The 17,672-nt window shown below is 44.5% G+C and overlaps 4 protein-coding genes across 5 annotated transcripts; 1 reads left to right on the plus strand and 3 right to left on the minus strand.

The window, feature by feature from the left end:
* Positions 1 to 2,765: 2,765 nt before the first annotated feature.
* LOC131881853 (phenoloxidase-activating factor 2-like) lies at positions 2,766 to 5,900 on the plus strand. Of its 2 annotated transcripts, none has more exons than XM_059228837.1 (5): positions 2,766 to 3,140; positions 3,232 to 3,391; positions 4,470 to 4,713; positions 4,821 to 5,098; positions 5,268 to 5,900. In XM_059228837.1, the coding sequence occupies exons 1-5, from the start codon at positions 2,886 to 2,888 to the stop codon at positions 5,825 to 5,827; spliced, it is 1,497 nt and encodes a 498-aa protein (XP_059084820.1). In that variant the 5' UTR covers positions 2,766 to 2,885; the 3' UTR covers positions 5,828 to 5,900. The 2 variants fall into 2 exon arrangements, with proteins under 2 accessions (XP_059084820.1, XP_059084821.1); XM_059228838.1 differs by having other exon boundaries at positions 5,271 to 5,900.
* LOC131881855 (signal recognition particle receptor subunit beta-like) lies at positions 5,809 to 7,124 on the minus strand. The gene is made up of 5 exons (XM_059228839.1): positions 6,990 to 7,124; positions 6,720 to 6,915; positions 6,417 to 6,655; positions 6,114 to 6,287; positions 5,809 to 6,036 (listed from the first exon to the last, which is right to left on the minus strand). The coding sequence occupies exons 1-5, from the start codon at positions 7,062 to 7,064 to the stop codon at positions 5,959 to 5,961; spliced, it is 762 nt and encodes a 253-aa protein (XP_059084822.1). The 5' UTR covers positions 7,065 to 7,124; the 3' UTR covers positions 5,809 to 5,958.
* Positions 7,098 to 8,479, minus strand: LOC131881856 (uncharacterized; the record flags this gene model as incomplete). The annotated part of the gene is made up of 1 exon (XM_059228840.1): positions 7,098 to 8,479. A coding segment is annotated over one exon (945 nt), but the record flags the coding sequence as incomplete, so codon positions are not given.
* Positions 8,480 to 11,942: 3,463 nt separating this feature from the next.
* LOC131882238 (N6-adenosine-methyltransferase subunit METTL3-like) lies at positions 11,943 to 13,859 on the minus strand. Its single transcript, XM_059229331.1, has one exon. It carries the CDS (start codon positions 13,523 to 13,525, stop codon positions 12,020 to 12,022), a length of 1,506 nt encoding a protein of 501 aa, XP_059085314.1. The 5' UTR covers positions 13,526 to 13,859; the 3' UTR covers positions 11,943 to 12,019.
* Between the last annotated feature and the right edge of the window lie 3,813 nt (positions 13,860 to 17,672).

Here is a 17,672-nt window from a genome sequence, read left to right on the forward strand (position 1 = left end):
GGGGGGGCTTTTTATTTCTACAATCATAAACAGAATAATGTTTCCCCCAATGTAAAAATGAAGCATCGCTTTTCTCAATTCATTCAAATGACCGCCAAAACTTCATCTTAACAATTTTCATGCTTCTGAACCTTAATAGCATACGTAGAGCAAAGAATAGCCGTCTTTTGGGACTTCAAGAGTGTGAATGAGTGAGTGTGGTAGACTATAGACAATCTCTTGGGCACGGTGGTTATAATTTCTGGCGAAGAGTTTGCTCAAATTTACGTACGTTTGTCTTTGTCAACGAAACAGAAGTGGCAACTTTTGTAAAAGCTCATATTTGAAAATCACCAAAACTACACTTATTTGTATCACTGTAAACAACCAGTATCATTAGCACTGTAAGCTATGCATTGATGTGAAACTTCATACCCATCTGTTCAAGAAATGCTTAGTTATAACAGTTTGAAAGTGGCGTTATACAACTGAAAAGAGCGACAAATGGCCAAACTATATTTCAAGTTATGTCTGAGGTGTAACTAATCTGAGGCTTTTTCTAAGATGATATTATACATAACAACCAAAATCGTTACGAGAATTCGAGTCATATGCACAAACTCTTGTTCAGTGTTGCGGGTACCACCGTGTGGGACTGTAGCAGATCGCACAAGAGCGGTGTCGGTGTGGCAGCGGTACGTGTAGTAATCTTGGGGCACTTGACAAATGAAAGAAATTCCACAACAGGTGATTTCCAAGCAGTCGTTGGAGGCTTACATGCTTGCTGGCTTGCTGGCTTGCTTGGCTCTCCCCTCGCCGTGCGATTCATCCCTGTCCAATTTTGGTCGAGGAGACACAGGAAACTCCAACGGACTTTTCCAGCCAATGTCTTCAAAAATCAAGGAACAGCTCGAGCGAAACGAGCCCGAAGTGGCATAATTATCATCCTACTATTACTATTCCTCCTAATACTACGTGCGCTTCCTCCTCCTCCTCCTCCTCCCTGTCAGCTCTTTTTGCCACTCTCATGATCATTAGCAGTCGGGAGTCGAGGACTTGGACATGCATGATTACTGGTACGGTGGTTGTTAGCATTGTTCGTGTCCAAGAAAGATGGCACGAGGGAGCCAAGGATCGATCGGGCAGACCGCCAAAAGTCGCTAGCCCATTCGGAACACACCAGAATCAATAACCACTTAGAGGACCTTTTTTTTCTCGAGACGATATCGGGGAAATTCCTTCATACACATTATTGCTTGGCGGCTGGGTGAGTTTGAGGCATTCCGTCAATGTTGGTGGGATCGGTTAGGCTCAAGCAGGGCATGAATGTCGTCCGTCATGACTAGCGGTTCTCGGCGGGGCCGCGTACGTAATGCGGTCCGAAGAAAACGTGTGGTGAGTCCAGATCGGAGAGAGGAAATGATATCGGCCAAGATCGTCATCATCTGGCTCGGTTCCTGCTAAGAAAATGGTTCGGATAGTTCTCATCCTAACGTCTTTTCCCAAATTTGAGTGAGCGAAAGGGCGAATCATGGCTCATCGCGCCTCACTTGTTATTGTTCTAGATTCGTGGGGGAATCAAGACGACAGGAAGACATTATCAAGACAGGTCACAGGGTGCTTTTCAAACCGACCGAGTCTACGTATTTGTAACCTAACCGTAGACTCAACTCCATTCACTCACTCACTCACTCGCGTATCTAGTCATCCCAAAAGCCCTTGAGATATTGTCTGGAAGTGCTCCGTCCGGCCTATCCTACCCCCACACAGGATATAGCACATTAACAGAAATTGTTTTGACTGTGCCCCCCAATTGAGCAATAGTAATTATTCAACAACATATTTTTTTCAATTTTCCACTGACTTCCAGAGCGGAGCCATTCCAACGCACCTCAAGTTCCATATGTAGTACTCTGTCCTAAGCGTTCCACAGGCTTTGCGTCATAAACTTTGACGTTCGTAAATACCATAAAGATATCACATGGAAACTCGGCGATTTTTATTTCACAAATAAAGGAATATGTTTTTGTCGTCAATTCGAGCATTGTGCAATAAAAATGCAGTTGGTTTGTCAACCAGTATTTGTCCCTGAAAATGCCCCAATGAGATGCCAGTGTAAATATGCATTTAAACCGCTGCCTGCTATTTAGCTCATTTGGGATGGCCAATCAATTTACATTTCGCCAATTACGGTTGCCCTTTAACAAGGCTTCTTCCGAAGAAAGGTTGGTGTGCCGTCATATTGGGCATGTGCCTAAGCATGTATTGGTGAGCTTTCTTGTTGGTTATGCCACTTTATTTATCGAAGCATTGCTTTTTAAGTCGTATGTCACCCATGAGACATAATTTTCTATTTCTTCTCGTAGACTATTGCTGATACTCTCTGGCTTGATCTACATCTTGATGGTATTTTCCACCTAAAAAGCTTAAATTGGCATGAAAATAGTTCGCGGTCCTTTTTGGAAGAAAACAGAAGAGACTGCATCTCCTTCTTATACCTATGTTCTCTATGCTTGTATTGTACCAGATGCCAATGCGAAAAATGAATATCATTGCTTCGCTCGTTCAGTGGGCAGCAATTAAATGGTTCTTGCTTTGGGCTATCAAATATCTCGACGAGGGCCTGAGGCATCCAATGGGTAAAACCAGTTCGTTCACCACTGACTGCAATAACTGCAGTGGTTGCACACACATACACTCGTTTGCCGTGTACCATTGTGCCACTGTGCCATTGTGCAATATGCAGGTTTGTGTGCATCATTGGGAATCCCTCCGTGGTGTGTTTCAGGTCCTGGATGCGAATCACTCGCTGTAAGCAAGTAAGTGAATGAGCGAGTGTGTTAAGTGTCTGTTGTTGTTCAATATCTTATCAAACCCAAGCCATCATTCGGCTGCTGTGGACGATCATGTCCCCTTTTCAAGGTTTTATTTGCACTCTGGCTCTTCTTGGTCACTTTCGCGGGGCCAGATCCCAGAGCAATCCTTCCGTGAACCCGTGTCCAACCGGCCAGGAGTGCACCCCGCTGACGGATTGCTTCGAATTCGTCGATCCCAACGTGAGGATCCCCATCATCGAGAAGGACGAGTTTCCCGGGGAGATCCCCGCTTTGCCCGACTTAGAGACCTCGTGCCCCAAAGAAAACGAGAAATGTTGCGACAAGGTACAATAAATAGGTTTTCGAAGGTGTCATGCAATGTCCAATGGTGATGATGTCGACCCAATCCACTTGCCCTACGCTCTATATGTTTCAGTTGATGGTTGATCTGATCGAGCCTTGTGAGAAGCTACCCAATCACCAATGCATTTCCTTCGCCGAGTGCAGCCAAGTTCGTGGCGGCCGAGTGGAGGTGGGCGTGAGGAACACCGACGACCGATGCAACGACCTCGGTGCAGTGTGCTGCAACCTTGACGGTAAGTAAGACTCCAATCGGAGCATGGGAGAAGGGAACGTTTGATTGTGAACTCGACATTGTCAATGGGCATCAAATGGTTCTTCGGTCTCTCGTAGGCCATGAGATATTGTTGGATTCAAAGAAATGTGCGAATGAATTACATGGTGTTCAACTACGTGGCGTTACTTTGCCATTAAAGGTGCAAATGGAAAAGGAGGAAAAGGAAAAAACGTGAAACATGAATGACCCATACATGGTGGTTGCTCCAATGACTTCTAGAAACGATTTTCATTGCTACAGGAACAAAAGGAGCAACTAACTAATGAATAGCTAGTAAAAGAAAATCTGTCTGAGACTGCCAGGCAAAATCATACAAATGCACGACATTTTCTTAGGATCTAACTAAACAATAGAGCACCTCCAGGATTGACAAGTGTTCGTAAGTAGCCATGGTTATGTTGGGAATATCTTGTTCTCAATACTTCTGAGAGCAATCACAAGACCCATCTTTATAAGGTTTCAACGCGACCACTCGGCTATAAATCCGAAAGCTAGACCTACGCTCGGACCCCAAAATCAAGAAAGGGGAAGTTTTACCGATTATCCATTTTACCAGACAACAAGATCTCCATTGCTCTAAAAGCTAATAATGGAGCACCAACAATCTCAAGAGCTTTTCCTTGGTTACGTGGGTTAGGGGTAAGATCGGAAATTCCGGTTTGAAAAAACAGGAACGACTATCCCACTCCAAACAGGAATCCGAGAAACGGAAAATAATGACTGGCAAACACCAAAAGGAAACTAGCATTGTGTTGGTCAACAAAATTTGGCTTACAGTGTGATGAAATGTTTCTCTTAAAAGTATGTGCCCATTTCATGGGTTGCCACTAAAATATCTGTTGAACGAAAGTGACAGATATTAAGAATAATGGGATTTGAGACATATAAAAGCACTTTTATGCGTACGGTATTTATTCAAAATTCCAAGTACACGTTGTTATTTCTGATTAATAAGCTTCTTAATAATAAGATGACAAGAAAATCAATTGTTCTGCAAATCGAGACACCCAAAGCCCCAGGTCTTTTTCCCATTTCAGTCTTGAAATCTGGATCCAACGACACTGCAGACGTGATCCCGAAAGCTCCCATAACTTGCGGGGTCAGGAAGCTATCGCTCGACGACAGAGAAGAACAATTCAGTGCAGGTCGGAAGGACTCACAATTTGGGGAGTGGCCTCACATGTGCGCCATATTTTGGATCGATCGAACGGCCCAGAAGTTCATTTGCGGGGGCTCACTCATTTCGCCCGAATTCGTCCTGACCGCAGCTCATTGCACGATGTAAGCGCTCCAAAAGTTGTGCCAAAATCAGCCGTACCCCATTCCATTGAAATGATCAAATAATAATAACAATAATAATAATAATATTATTGTGGTCTGGTCCTCAGAGCATATCAAACCAAGAGTCTATTAGTTCGCTGTGGAGACAGCAATTTGCAAGATGAGCGGGAACCGGCCAAATATCAAGAAAGTTCCATCAGGACGATCGTCTATCATCCACGATACAACGCCAACAACTTGGAAAATGACTTCGTTGTCATCCAGTTGGAAAAAGAGCTGAACTTGACCGAGCACATTGGAACAATTTGTTTACCCGAAGAACCTGGAGACATATCCTACACCGAGGACCAATGCTTTGCCTCTGGATGGGGAACTGAAAACCTAGGTAATGTGGACTGTACGTAGACCCAATCGAGCACGAGTTTGTTGAATTGAATGAATCCTTGATCTGAATATGAATCGATTGCATATCAATTGTAATTGAAACAGGCACAACTTGCCATTTTGACTGATTCCTAATCATGGATAATGTTATGCCTGTCCTTTCGCTTCAGAAGAAGAAGGCCTATTCCAAGCCCAATTGAAGCACGTCAAACTTCCTCTGATCCCATTCCGGAAGTGTGAAAACCTTCTGCGGAAAACATCTCGTTTGAGCGATACCTTCCGACTTCACCGGAGCTTCGTTTGTGCCGGAGGCGTCAAAGATGAGGACACCTGCAAAGGCGATGGGGGCGGACCCTTGGTGTGTCCGAGCACCAAATACAAAGGACGCTACGTTCAAGTGGGCATCACCTCGTGGGGTATTGGGTGTGGCGATGAAGACGTGCCGGGGGCTTATGCGTTTGTCCGCTCAGGGATATGTTTCATTCGTTGGACCGCCCATTGCTTAAGCGCTGGCCGCGTTGAGGACTATATCGAATTGGGTGTGTGTAAGGACTTCTTGGACCTCGAACGTAATGGCTTCCAATCTGAATTGGAGGGCGTCGAGATCGCACTACAAAAAAGCGCCGGAGATGCCAGACGAGAAGTGATCCTGGCCAATATGAGGAGTGCTTTGAGGTTGCAATTGAGTCTGCTTGAAAAACTTCCCAATAATTGCGATTTTCGAGGTTAACTGTATTTTTTTCGTGAAAACCATGTAGTTTGCGAACCATTCACTTAAATAGAAAATGCACGGATAAGCGGTGCTCCATGTGTAGGGTTGGTTGTTGAGGTTTGTGACCCATTCCTTCATCAAATGTGTCTTTAGGCCAGACCATATGCCCATTTTCTCAAGCTATCCATCGTTTCCGATGATTGGGCTGAGAGCTCACAAAACTCGACCTGAATGGAAAATAGTTAACAAGTGGGGCGTGGGGGGGAGGGCTTTTTATTAATACAGCTAAAGAAGGCGTTCTAACCTTCATGGGAAGATGCCGGAACTGAAATTCTTCGCCATCTTGACCAATTTCGACCCGCTCCACGTTTTGGTCATTGGTTTCTTGCAAGGTGCGAGAATGCGTGCCACGCAAAAGCTCCATCTCCTTTTCCAGCTCTTTTTGGATGACATTCTGGCCTTTGGCCAAGCTCAAATCCTACGAATACGGGAGAAATATCTTTAACTTGTCCACTTGATGTTTTTATACTTCTCGCCATAGATCAAGATTAAGCTTGGAGGATGACTTTCTTGGATTTGAAATATCATCTTCAATGTGTCAGTCTACCTGTTTGTTGCAAACTACCATGATTTTTGGTCGCTTGGTGTAGATAATCGGGTTCGTGATAATGTTGAATAGATACTCCGCGGTGTCTCGCAACTGTTTTTGAAGCGTGGATGAGTCCACGACATAGATGATAGCCTTCACCTGGTTCTTGTACTCTTCTAAATACTTCACCCGCAACCTTTCGTGGCCAGGCACATCCACAACGGGCAAAGGGGCCCGTCCAGGTACACTCAAGTGCCCTGAAAATATGAAATGAGGTGGATTCCAAACAAATGGCGATTATGCGTGAAGATGATCAATTACCCTTGTTTTCTTTGGCTGAGGTGTAGGTTTCCAGTTGCTTTTTGTGGAGCAATTGACCAAATAAGCAGGTTTTACCGGACTCGCACGGTCCGCAAATGAGTAGGGTGCTTCCCCGGGATCGTTTTCGGGTGAAGACAAAGATGAGCGCGAGGGTGATTAATCCGAAAATAACCCCGGTATAAACGGCCTGGGGATCCTGAATGAATATTGATCAAAAGATGACTCAGGAGTTGCGTGCTCATGGCTGTGGTTTGAAAGAAGATGGCGTACCAAATTGTATTTTTGGAAAAAGTCTGGCTCCTCGGGATTCTTCATTTTTTGGGCCTGAGCATCGGCGCGATCCATAGTGAAGGGGGTGGCAGCGGCAAAAGGCCCAAATTTCTGCAAGAAAACACTGAAAAACTCAATATCATATCACGAGGTTCGGGTTTGGACCGGCAAAAATGTTGGACAAATAGTTTTAATAGCTCTGGATTGTGGTTGTCATCATATAAATGTTAGTTCTCTGGCAGAAACCTGCGTGGGCGTCAGGGCTCAGATTCACTCCGATATGTATTTGGGTATAAAATATGTCACAAACGCACGCAAGCACGCACAACAAGATATCGCCTCTGGCAATAAGGGTCAGGGTGGGGGGCCAAGTCCGGCCCTCGACCCAAACTGGACGCGATTTATGGGCATCATTCAGCAGCCGGGCCGGGGTCTGACAATGCAACGGACTAGAGACGGCGGGCTCCGGCCTAAAATGAAGCCCAAGGCAGCAGCAGTGGAAGATCATCAAGGGTGGTGCCAGCCTCAGGCTCCGATCTGAAATCTTAAGCGGAGGCTTGACTTTTAATATCCTCGGCTTGGAGATGACGGAGACTCTCTTCGGAAGGAAGTTCGTGTTGGATCAGATTGAATTCGTAGCGGGCAAAGTACAGGATGACGATCACGGCCACCACAATCAGGCTCAAACCCACCCAGCACACACTCCGCGGTACGCTGTGATAGTAGGCGGAGGGCGTGTCGGTCCGATCCAGCGCCAAGTCATCGAGTTCCGAATCGGAGGGAAGGGGCCAGGTGGCGTCGGGCCGATGGAGACGCTCATGCTGGGCTTTCAATTGGGCCAGGTCTTTATCCTTGGCCCTCAAGAACCGCTTGGCCTTTTGGGCGGGACGACTCTCGGACCAAGCCCGGCCACTTGCGCCGCCCGCTCCATGCACGCCCACCGCTATCAACGGTCCATCCCACTCGGATTCGTCGGAAAGAACGGGCGAGGACAAACCGGGACTGGCCAGCGAACCGCCGGTGGGTGACGACCAGTGATCCACTAGCCAACCGGGGACGTGAGACGTGGGCGAGGCGGTGGAGGCGGTCGGGATGGCGCCCGTGGGCATGAGCTCGGTGCGGACGGAATGGGCCGATTTCAAGGGCAACTTGAGGCTCTGGAGGGCGAAGAATTCGTTGTCCTGGAAGAGATTATTGACGCGCTTCAATTCGGCCACCGGAATGTTGTACTTGAGCGAGATGGTGTGCAACGTCTCGCCCGCTTGAATGGGCAGGCTGAGGGTGGACTCGGGCTCAGCGCCGCCGGGGGCGAGTTCGCGCTTGAGTTTGTGGTCGGCCCCGGGGTCGGGCCCCGTGGGGTCGGGCCAGTCGTGCACGGCGGCCGTCGGCCAGCAGGGCCGCTTTTTTCGGCCCGCACACCCGATTCCGAGCGACGAATCAACGACGAGGACGAGCTCGTGGACCACAGCGAGGCCATCAGGCACCGGGGATCAAACACGCCCACCCACCAGAGGCCAGAGACCAGAGGCTAGAGTGAGTCGGGGGGGGGGGGGGTCTGAGGTCTGGACCCTCACCAAGGACGACTTGTGGGTGGATGATACCCCGTGCTGCTGGCGGTCCGTCCGTCTGTCCGTCAGTGATGAGCGAGTGGGCGGGTGTTTTGAGCCGCACTCGAGGCGGATTATTATTTTGATTCGGGTGGTGGCGACCAGCTGGTGGAATGGTGGACCCGCGGGTGTCCTCTTGACCTGCCTTCCTCCTTCACTCCCTCCCTCATGAAGGCCAGTCTCGACCGACCCCCCCCCCTGTCAATTAAGCCCTGCCACCTACTCTCTCTCTCTGTCGGTTTGGAGTGAGGGAGTGTGTGAGTGGACTGTTGATCCGATCCCACCCGAGAATCGAGAACCGAGAATTGAGCCAGCTAGCCAGCACACTTGTGTTCCCAGTCCGTCATTGACTATCCAGTCCAAATGTGGAACCCAACTTCATAATAGGTCGATGGCTCCGTCTAGTCTTGCTTCACCAACTAACTAACTAACTAACTAAGCACACACAATAATATATTGGCACGATGGGCTCACCATTTGATGAGTGAGTGTTGTTGTTGTTCAATGTCAGTCCACTCAGGTGTGACGCGTTCCAGCCCATGAAAATACGCCAATCCCTTACCAGACCCTGCCACTAGCCACCCCTAGCCTCAGTCTCGGGTCATTGACAGCTTCAGTCGCGGGCTCAAGTTGACTCAGGTGGGTTTGACCCGTGGCCAGACGCGGCTCTCCCCGCTCCCCGCCCAGGATAAATCCACATCGATGCCTGGCGTCACCCTGCCTGCCCGCTAGCCCCACGTCAACATTCAACAGCTTCATCGCCCGAACCGTCATCACAGGGGTCGGAAAAATAGTGCGTGATTTTCGTCAAAATAGTGGGCTTTGAGGTTAGGATGGTCAAACCCAACAACTAACGACAACGTGAAATTAAGTCCGAAAAAAGGAAAAAAAGTGGCCTTTTGTTCAATGATTCAAGTATTTTAGTGATTTACCCGACAAAGTTAGTTGAATTAATATATTCCACAGCCTTTTCTCCTGGGTTCCAAAATGTTGCCAGGCCTGGAGTTCAACACCAATTCGAATTTCAAAACGAATTCATACCTAGTACTTCGAAGTTCAGGTTTGTGTTACAGGCATTTTCAAATTCCAATAGAGGAATGCGCACTTCAAAACAATGGTCAGTCAAATTAATATCATCATAGTATGAGAATCTAAACACTCTTGTACCGACAACTTACGGTAAATTTATATGTTATAACTGTTAAAGCCTTCAGTTTTTATAAATTCAAATAATGCGTAAATGAATGTAAAGTTTTAATGATTTTCCCTTAAATATGATAGCAATTCTCTCAATTTTCGGTTTTAGGTTATTTTCTGGTTCAGAATCGCTACACAGTTTTTTTGCCATAGAAATATCCCAAATTGCTTAAATCTTAATTTAAGCTAAAGACTTATCTTTCCGACCCCTATTCACCACCAACCACAACATCAACTCATCAAAAGCTACAAAATTCCACAGATGCCTTGAAAAACGTAAGCTGGATTCTTGGATAATCAGCTTACTCGACTCGTTTCAGTACTGCGATGACTAATGGCACGGTGGGACGGTTCTTGAAAACCACCGATGTGGATCAAATAAATTATCACGGGAGGTTGCGACTAGGGCTACCAATTTACATTTTCAGTGGCCACATCGGAACACCCGTTAGTTAGTCAAAAAAAGTGACCCTGATTTTTCTTCGATTCAACCAGGGTTGCTTTTTTGGTCAAAGCTAACCTTTTACCTTATGATGGAAAGGGTGGTGCTTTGACGTTCCTAACTCTCTGGCAATCCTGATTTTGGAAATCGTTCGACAATTATTTTGAACCATTGAAGTTCAACATTCACTTGATAAAGATGACATTACGTCGCAAGTGAAAAAGTTATGCAGAAAATACGAAAAAAATATTTGGTACCAACTTTTTGCCATCATTAAGATGTGTGGTGACACTTCCTTCATGGTAGAACCAGAGGGCGCACTAGTATGAAATCCCAAAGCTTTACACTCCTCTATTTGACTTTCAGGCAGGGCGTGAGCCATTACTTAAAAAAGGAACGGATTACAGTTACAATTACTTGGGCCAAAAAGAGTTGTACCTTATATAACAGTCACATAACAGCCAAGAAATGTATTGGCCTTATGCGTTAGAATTACTTTCCTTAAATTCAGATGGCCAATATTTCAGGTTCCTTGCCTCATCAAGGCCATACTTTGTCAATAGTTTTTGTATCCAACGGTGCTAATTTTGAAGGTTTCTTGCCTACATAGTATGCTAAAAAGCATTGATTAATATTGTTTATTTGCTTAACACTACATTACTCCTATTCTAGGCCATGACTCTAATTCGTTGGTGGATCAGATATTATGTGGGTTTAAAGCTAAATAAAGTATATTAGCTCTTTTCACATTTATTAAAGTGCTAGTGGTTCTATTTAAAAGTAGTAAGGAAGTCCGCAAAAATACGTTCCCACTCCCCCCCAACAATATCAAAATTCTGTATTCTGTTTTGGGGAAATATCAAATTTTCCATTAGAGTCCAAATTATTTAACAATCTTTTTTGGTAATTGAATCAAATTTCCTCTAGAGTAATTGGAATAACTTGCGGCGTATTTGGTCATGATTTGGTACAGAGGCATGTACGTCACCCACGAATGGAGGAAATGCCACAGAACGGTCATTCTTTCCCAGATGGGCAGATATTGTCCCAGATTAGCGGGAAATTAGAAAAATGGCCAAATTTTAACAGAAATGACTGTTTCATCATGTTTTTGCTAATTCATCATCATAACATCTGATGCCACTTGATTTTGCAGTTTTGCAGGGGGACAATTCAAAAAGCGTTGGATTCGGCTGCGCCCGAATAAATGTTTTAGTTAAAGTTGTCTGTCTTACTTCCATCTAAAATGGAACGATCTCCAGGGAATCGTGTTAAATAGTTTTATATGGAGAATCAATTTGAACCCCATTGAAACAAAACTACCTTCAATCATATTAACTGTAGTTACGGATAAATGATTTCTGAAAGTGACCGAGTGTTCTGGAATATGAATCTAAAAACTGTGCTAGTTTATCAACAGCCTTGTTGGCCCTATATAACGAATTCTGAGGTTGCTTTTTAACCCAAACTCGAATCTAATCGAGTTCATTAGCCGTACATCCATCCATACATACGACTTCATCTTACTTCCCATGATTATTTTCTAAGCGAGTCGACGACTTGAACTATTTTTGCCCAAACCAAAGCAAGATCTTTTGAGGCTTAAACAATTGATTGTCATCATCAAATTAAATAAAGCACATTCCATGTGTTCACGTCGTTTGCGTTGGCATTTGAGTTACCATGCAGTTACTGACGGACCGAATATTGTGGCTATGAAACCTGTATGTATTTGTGTAAGCCAATAGGCAGAAGATGCAACCAAGGCTAACTAAAAGCTGCGTTCAAGGTTCAGGTCGTGCATGGAGCACAAAGCCTTTGGTTAGTTCATAGCCATTGGGGTATGCGCTCCGCCAGCGCGTTAATACTTCATCGTCGTGGATCACGACCCCGTCCAATTGATTGCCCAACGTGAACCAATTGGGCTGAACGTTGTGAGGACGGCCAAAAAGTTCGATCTTGCGCGTGCCGGGCGATAATCGCTCGATGATACCGTATATCTCATCCGGTTTGTGCGAGGTGGCGCGTACTTCGGCAACGATCACGTCGCAATCCAGGCCCCGATTGAGTTTGAGATCGCCTTTCATGCCCACGAGGCAATGCTCCTTGCCGTGATTGAGCCAATGGCCGGTTCGACCGGTGCGGATGATGCGCTGCAACTGATTGGTCTTGACCCAGATCAATTCGTCGACCCGCTCATAGCCCCAAAGCTTGAGACACTCACGACCCAATTCCATGGCTCGACCGGTGACCCACAGGAATATAAGGCCTTCGTCTTGTAAGCTGGGCACGGGCAAATGTCGCATCTCATCGTCCGACATGGTGCCGTACGGTAACTCCATGTGAATATCCCAAGGTGGGTCGGCCATCACCACGGAAAACTTGCCTAAAACGCTCAAGTCGAGGCTCCGAAGATCACATTGCACCCACTGGGGCGGGACCAGTCTCAAGGTCTCGAGGAGATGGCGTGAACCCGTGGTCACGGCAGTAGTAGCCCGTTCCGAGCTGCCCACCGCCCTCTCGCCATCCATTCCGGCGGTTACCGTGGCCGCCGCGTCGCGCTCACTGACTGACGAGCGGAGGTCATCGGCGTCAACCTCATAGTGAATGTACTTGCAGGTATCCATGTGAAAACATGTGTTCAGGAAGGAACAATCGCCCAAGGATTCATCCGTGTGGGCCTGGAGAATCTTGGCAAAGTGGAGCTTCTCGCAGGGTTTGCGATTCTGGTGGACCCGCATGCATTCGCTCTTGGTGGAGTGGGTGCAGAACTCGCGGACGCCCCCGCCACTTTGCGAGCGAAAGGCGTCCATGAGAGTGCGCTCCTTGGCCGTGGGTTGGCTCAGCAAACTGAGGATCTCATCACGTTGCTCTTGGTCTTGCTTCTCTTTGGCCGATTGGGTGGACAGCAAACTGAGAATATCGTCTTGGGCTTCCCCCGAGGCTCGAGCCCGTTTGCTCTCGGTTTCGCCACTTTCCGCGGGCACCGGCACCATCGTTGAGGGCGAGGATGGGGCCAGGCTGTTGGGCGTGACCACGGTCAGAGGGTGGCTGACGGCCCCGCCCCCGCCCGACAGTTCCGGGACGGCGGTGGAGAGACTGGGCCCAGCCGTGGGAGCTTTGGATTTCTGAGCGATGGCCGCCAGATCGGGCGGCAGGAGGGTTTGGCTTTGTGAGAGAATGGATCCCATGAATTCACGGCGTTTCTTGAGTTTGTCCTTCATAAAGGCGCGTTTGGAGCTGACCGCTTGGAGTTCGGCCGAAATGGCCTCCGAGGATGCGGGATCCATGGACTTGGACGAGAGGGTGGCTACCAATTGGGCCAAGTTCAAGGCGGAAACAAAGTGAGTCACTTAATGACCGACTGATGAACCTAATTTTCAGAATCCATGATCAGGAACTAGGCCTAGAGTCGGTCCGTGGCGGCTGGGCTGGGTGGTATGGGGTAGGTCAGTTATAGGGTCGAGATCTCCTCCGCCTCCAGGCGTCCTCTTTCGATGATATGGACTGAGCGAGTAGACATTGAGACGGCTGTGGAATTGGGGATTTGCGGCTCTTGAAGTCCCACCCGTCCCACCGAGGTTTGTGTATCTGTTGGTCTTGTCCAAAACATCAGCTGTTGCAGCTGCTAAAGAACTAGAGCGTGACCAAAGTGGGACCCAGAGGGGGAGAACAAGACATTTATCAATACAGAGTACATGTAACGATCCAAAGAGAAAATATTCTCGCAATAAAGATTATAAAAGAAAGTCTGGCCAAGTCAAAGAATGGATTTACTGGCGCACAAGAAAACCACCTAAACCCTCAAACCCAGAATGGGCCCCCAATAACCAAAGATGTCATGCATGGAATATATTGTTTATCTGGAGTCGCCCATAGTGATATGGCCTGGCATGGACTGAAATTCCTTCCGCTCGACCGTTTCCGCTCCACTATTAGATGATGAAGGTCAAGATTTTCAGCAGGTCTCGACTGTCAAGTATTTAAACGATAATAGTCCTCCAAGATAATGGAAAGTTCAATGAGAGGACAAAACGTGGACAAAAGCATCCATGAGCTTTGTCCTAATCGCTAAAAGTTTTATGTGCTTTTAGAGAGCACCTGCAAGCCCTCGAGAATCCGGACTAGTTCTAAAAATGAAGTCCTCCTCTGGTTTTTCTCGGGCTCCTTCGTTGTTCAATTTGTTCCCCTCTTTATTCATAAGGAGTTGGTATGTAGATGTTGATCTAGCAATATCTTTTAAGTCAGTATTGGACAATTTTCTGACCTGATCAACCTTATATTCAAGGGATGGCCAGATCTTACAACTCTAATTCGTTGGTGGATCAGAAATTATCTGAAGGCAGTCCGCAAAAAAGTCTTGACTGACTGAGTAAAGTTTACAAGGAAATAGTTAATTTTGAGTTATGCTCAGTAGAGCATTAAAGCAATAGTCTTCAAAATGCAAATGTAAGGGGTAAGAGAGGTTTCCGTTTAGTTCTTACTGTCAACGGCAAAAAGAGCGTCATGATTAAGGGTTGGAAGATAGTTTGTTATTTTGGTAAAAGAGTTGTTTTTAAGTTATAAAAATGAGCCAAAATAAGTTCCGAAAGCGTTGAAGTAAGTATAAAAAAGTAAAAAAAGTGTTTTTCTTTGTTAAATTCGTTTCAAGACTCCTCAGTGAAAAACATCAAATATCAAAAGGGACTATTGAAAAACCTAACATTCAACTATGAATGATCCAATTTTAATCAAGAGGAAATTGATAACCCTATGACCTTTGGCCATCTAAAGACTGACTCTCGTCACCCCAGATCTTTGCCTGGAAAAATTGTTGACGAATAGTTTCAAAGTGACGATATCAATATGTTGTTGCAGAACTCAGGTATCTCTTTATCATGCAATATTACAATGTAATTTCTTTACACCCTGTATAGTGGGATCAAATTATTGTGGTGAGAATGCCATAAGGTTATTCTTATTGATTATTGCTTGATTTGCAAGGCAAAACTAGCCTTTACAGCCCTCCAGAAGGAGTGAGTGCCTATATTTTGACGAATTTTTGTCCCTCTGAATCCACACTTGGTTTAGGTTGCATTTTGGATCTGTCCTGGGAGGCCTCCATGAGCAGGGTGGGCATTTCATTTTTGGACACTTTTGTCCACCCCTGTCCAAAAGTGTCCAAAAGTGTCCAAAAATAAGGGTGGACAAAAGTGGACAAAAGTGTCCAAAAATGTCCAAAAATACGAAACTTTTTAAACTACAAATGTAAAGGATATTCTGTATGAAACCTATCCTTTACTTCAAAAATTGCTCATTGATGGTTCCAAGAGCAAGATAAGTCTTTAAAACCTTTGCCATATACCTCTAACATACCCAAAAAAGGTATTTGAAAAACAGGTTCTTAACTCTTTTTTTTTTACGTTAGATTAGAAAGCAAGCAGGGAACAAAGTCTCCCTCTAGTAGAATGCAGCTGTTGCAAAGGATTCAAAAACTGAAATAGCTAAACATTATATTCTGGTTATCTGGCTTCATTTATTCAACATTATTAACTTTTTGCAAAAATGTTTTACTTAAAATCATCAGTCATTTGGGATTTCTTCTTAAAAAGTACTAATATTAAAAATTGAATTTCTTACGAATTGCTAAAATCTAATAATGACATATTTTCCTATACTTATGGTTTTTCTTCCATAAGTAAGTTAATTGAGACATTGTTAGGCATATTTTTAACTTTTAAAGATGCGCTTGATGTCAGGAAATGAGATTCCCAATGTTTCTTAAAGAAACTATATCTTAGTTTTTAGATGTATTATAAAAGTGTAATTCCTGCACTCCTTTATAAATATGTTATTTATATTACAAATATGAGAAGTATTATTGGATATTTGATATTCAGCTCCTAAGCTTTTTTAAAATTAATTTTTTAAAATCTTTGTTAAAATTACCCAGCCACCAAATGCCCTGATTATAGTGTGGCTTTGACTTATTAACATTCAAAATATATTAAAGATATTTGTTTTGACTTTATAAAGCTGTATTGTATCAAGATAACGAATTTCGTTCAGTGTATATCTTGGAAATTAAAAACGTTAGTGAAAAGGCTAGTTGTTACTTCATATTTATGTGTTTGAAGAAAGCTTAGATTTTTATGATTACTGATTCTATTTGCTGGTTCACATTCAGATTTGGTAAAGAAATAACATGATTTAGGTTTTTAAAAGTGTTTGCTTGTCAATCCCCTTTTGCACAATGTTACTTAATTTTTGGACACATTCTGCCCACTTTTGTTCACTTGTCCACTTTTGTCCACTTTTGTCCACTTTTGTCCACTTTTGTCCACTTTTGTCCACTTGGTGTCCAAAAGTCACGCTAATTCTCAAAATTGCCCACCCTGTCCATGAGGGATGAATTTGGAGGTTTAGTGATTTCCATTGAAATGGGCCGTTTGGCCAGGTTTCGGCAGCTTGGACAAGTTTGGGCCGAGACGAGTTTATTACATTTATTAGCAATACCATGGTCTCTATCATGAGATATCATGCTATATAATATCATGGTTATTATGATTTAGAATCAATACAGAGACACCAAGGCATACATTCCATTCAAAATATTCTTACTTGCTTACTTGGCAAATTTCTGAGTTTCACGTACCATCATCTCGTTAAATCGACGGAGCTTTTTGCTGGGTTGAGCAGAGCTTTACCAACTCAGACAGTACTAGAGGAGGAGGATCAGTTGTTCCGTTGATTCAATGACTGAGCACTTGAAATGCAGAGATTGTACTTGCGAGTAAGCAATTAAAGATACTTTGAATGAGATGTATGCCTTGGTGTCTCTGTATTGATTCTAAATCATGATAACCATAATGGAGACCATGGTATTGCAAATAAATGTAATAAACTTGTTTGTCCGCTCTTTTCATCGATGTAAACAAAAATACAAAAAATCGGCACTACTGACTTACGTAGTCTGATCTATAACATTTTAGAATTTTAGCTCTCAAAATTATCTTTTAAGAAATTCATGATGCTTTTAAGTGAAAGTGACAAATTTATCTAATCTTATCCTCGACACCCGGTATAAGATAAGACAAAATGCTAATGACCAGTGGTACTTTTTCTGAACTGTTGTGGACAAGCAAGTTTTTAGTAGGTCTTTTCAGCCCCTTAAAAAGCGCCGTCTGCCTAGCAATCCTTGTTTAGGTGAGGACAAACAATCGTGAAAAGCTCAAAAAGTAGTAAATGACTTTAACCTTTATTTTGTTCAAGAAAAGACAAATATTTTGCTCATAAAATCTTACAGATAGTTTCAAGATATTCCAAGGTTGATGCAAATAGCAAGACAGGAAAGGAATCATTAGTAGAAGTTTTTGCAGGGCTTCATTCCACCTGATATAGAGTACGTCTCGAATCTAGAATCATGCCTGATAGCCATAAATGAACGATGATGTTAAA

This window comes from Tigriopus californicus, chromosome 6 (assembly GCF_007210705.1).
Source record: "Tigriopus californicus strain San Diego chromosome 6, Tcal_SD_v2.1, whole genome shotgun sequence".
NCBI lineage: Eukaryota > Metazoa > Arthropoda > Copepoda > Harpacticoida > Harpacticidae > Tigriopus > Tigriopus californicus.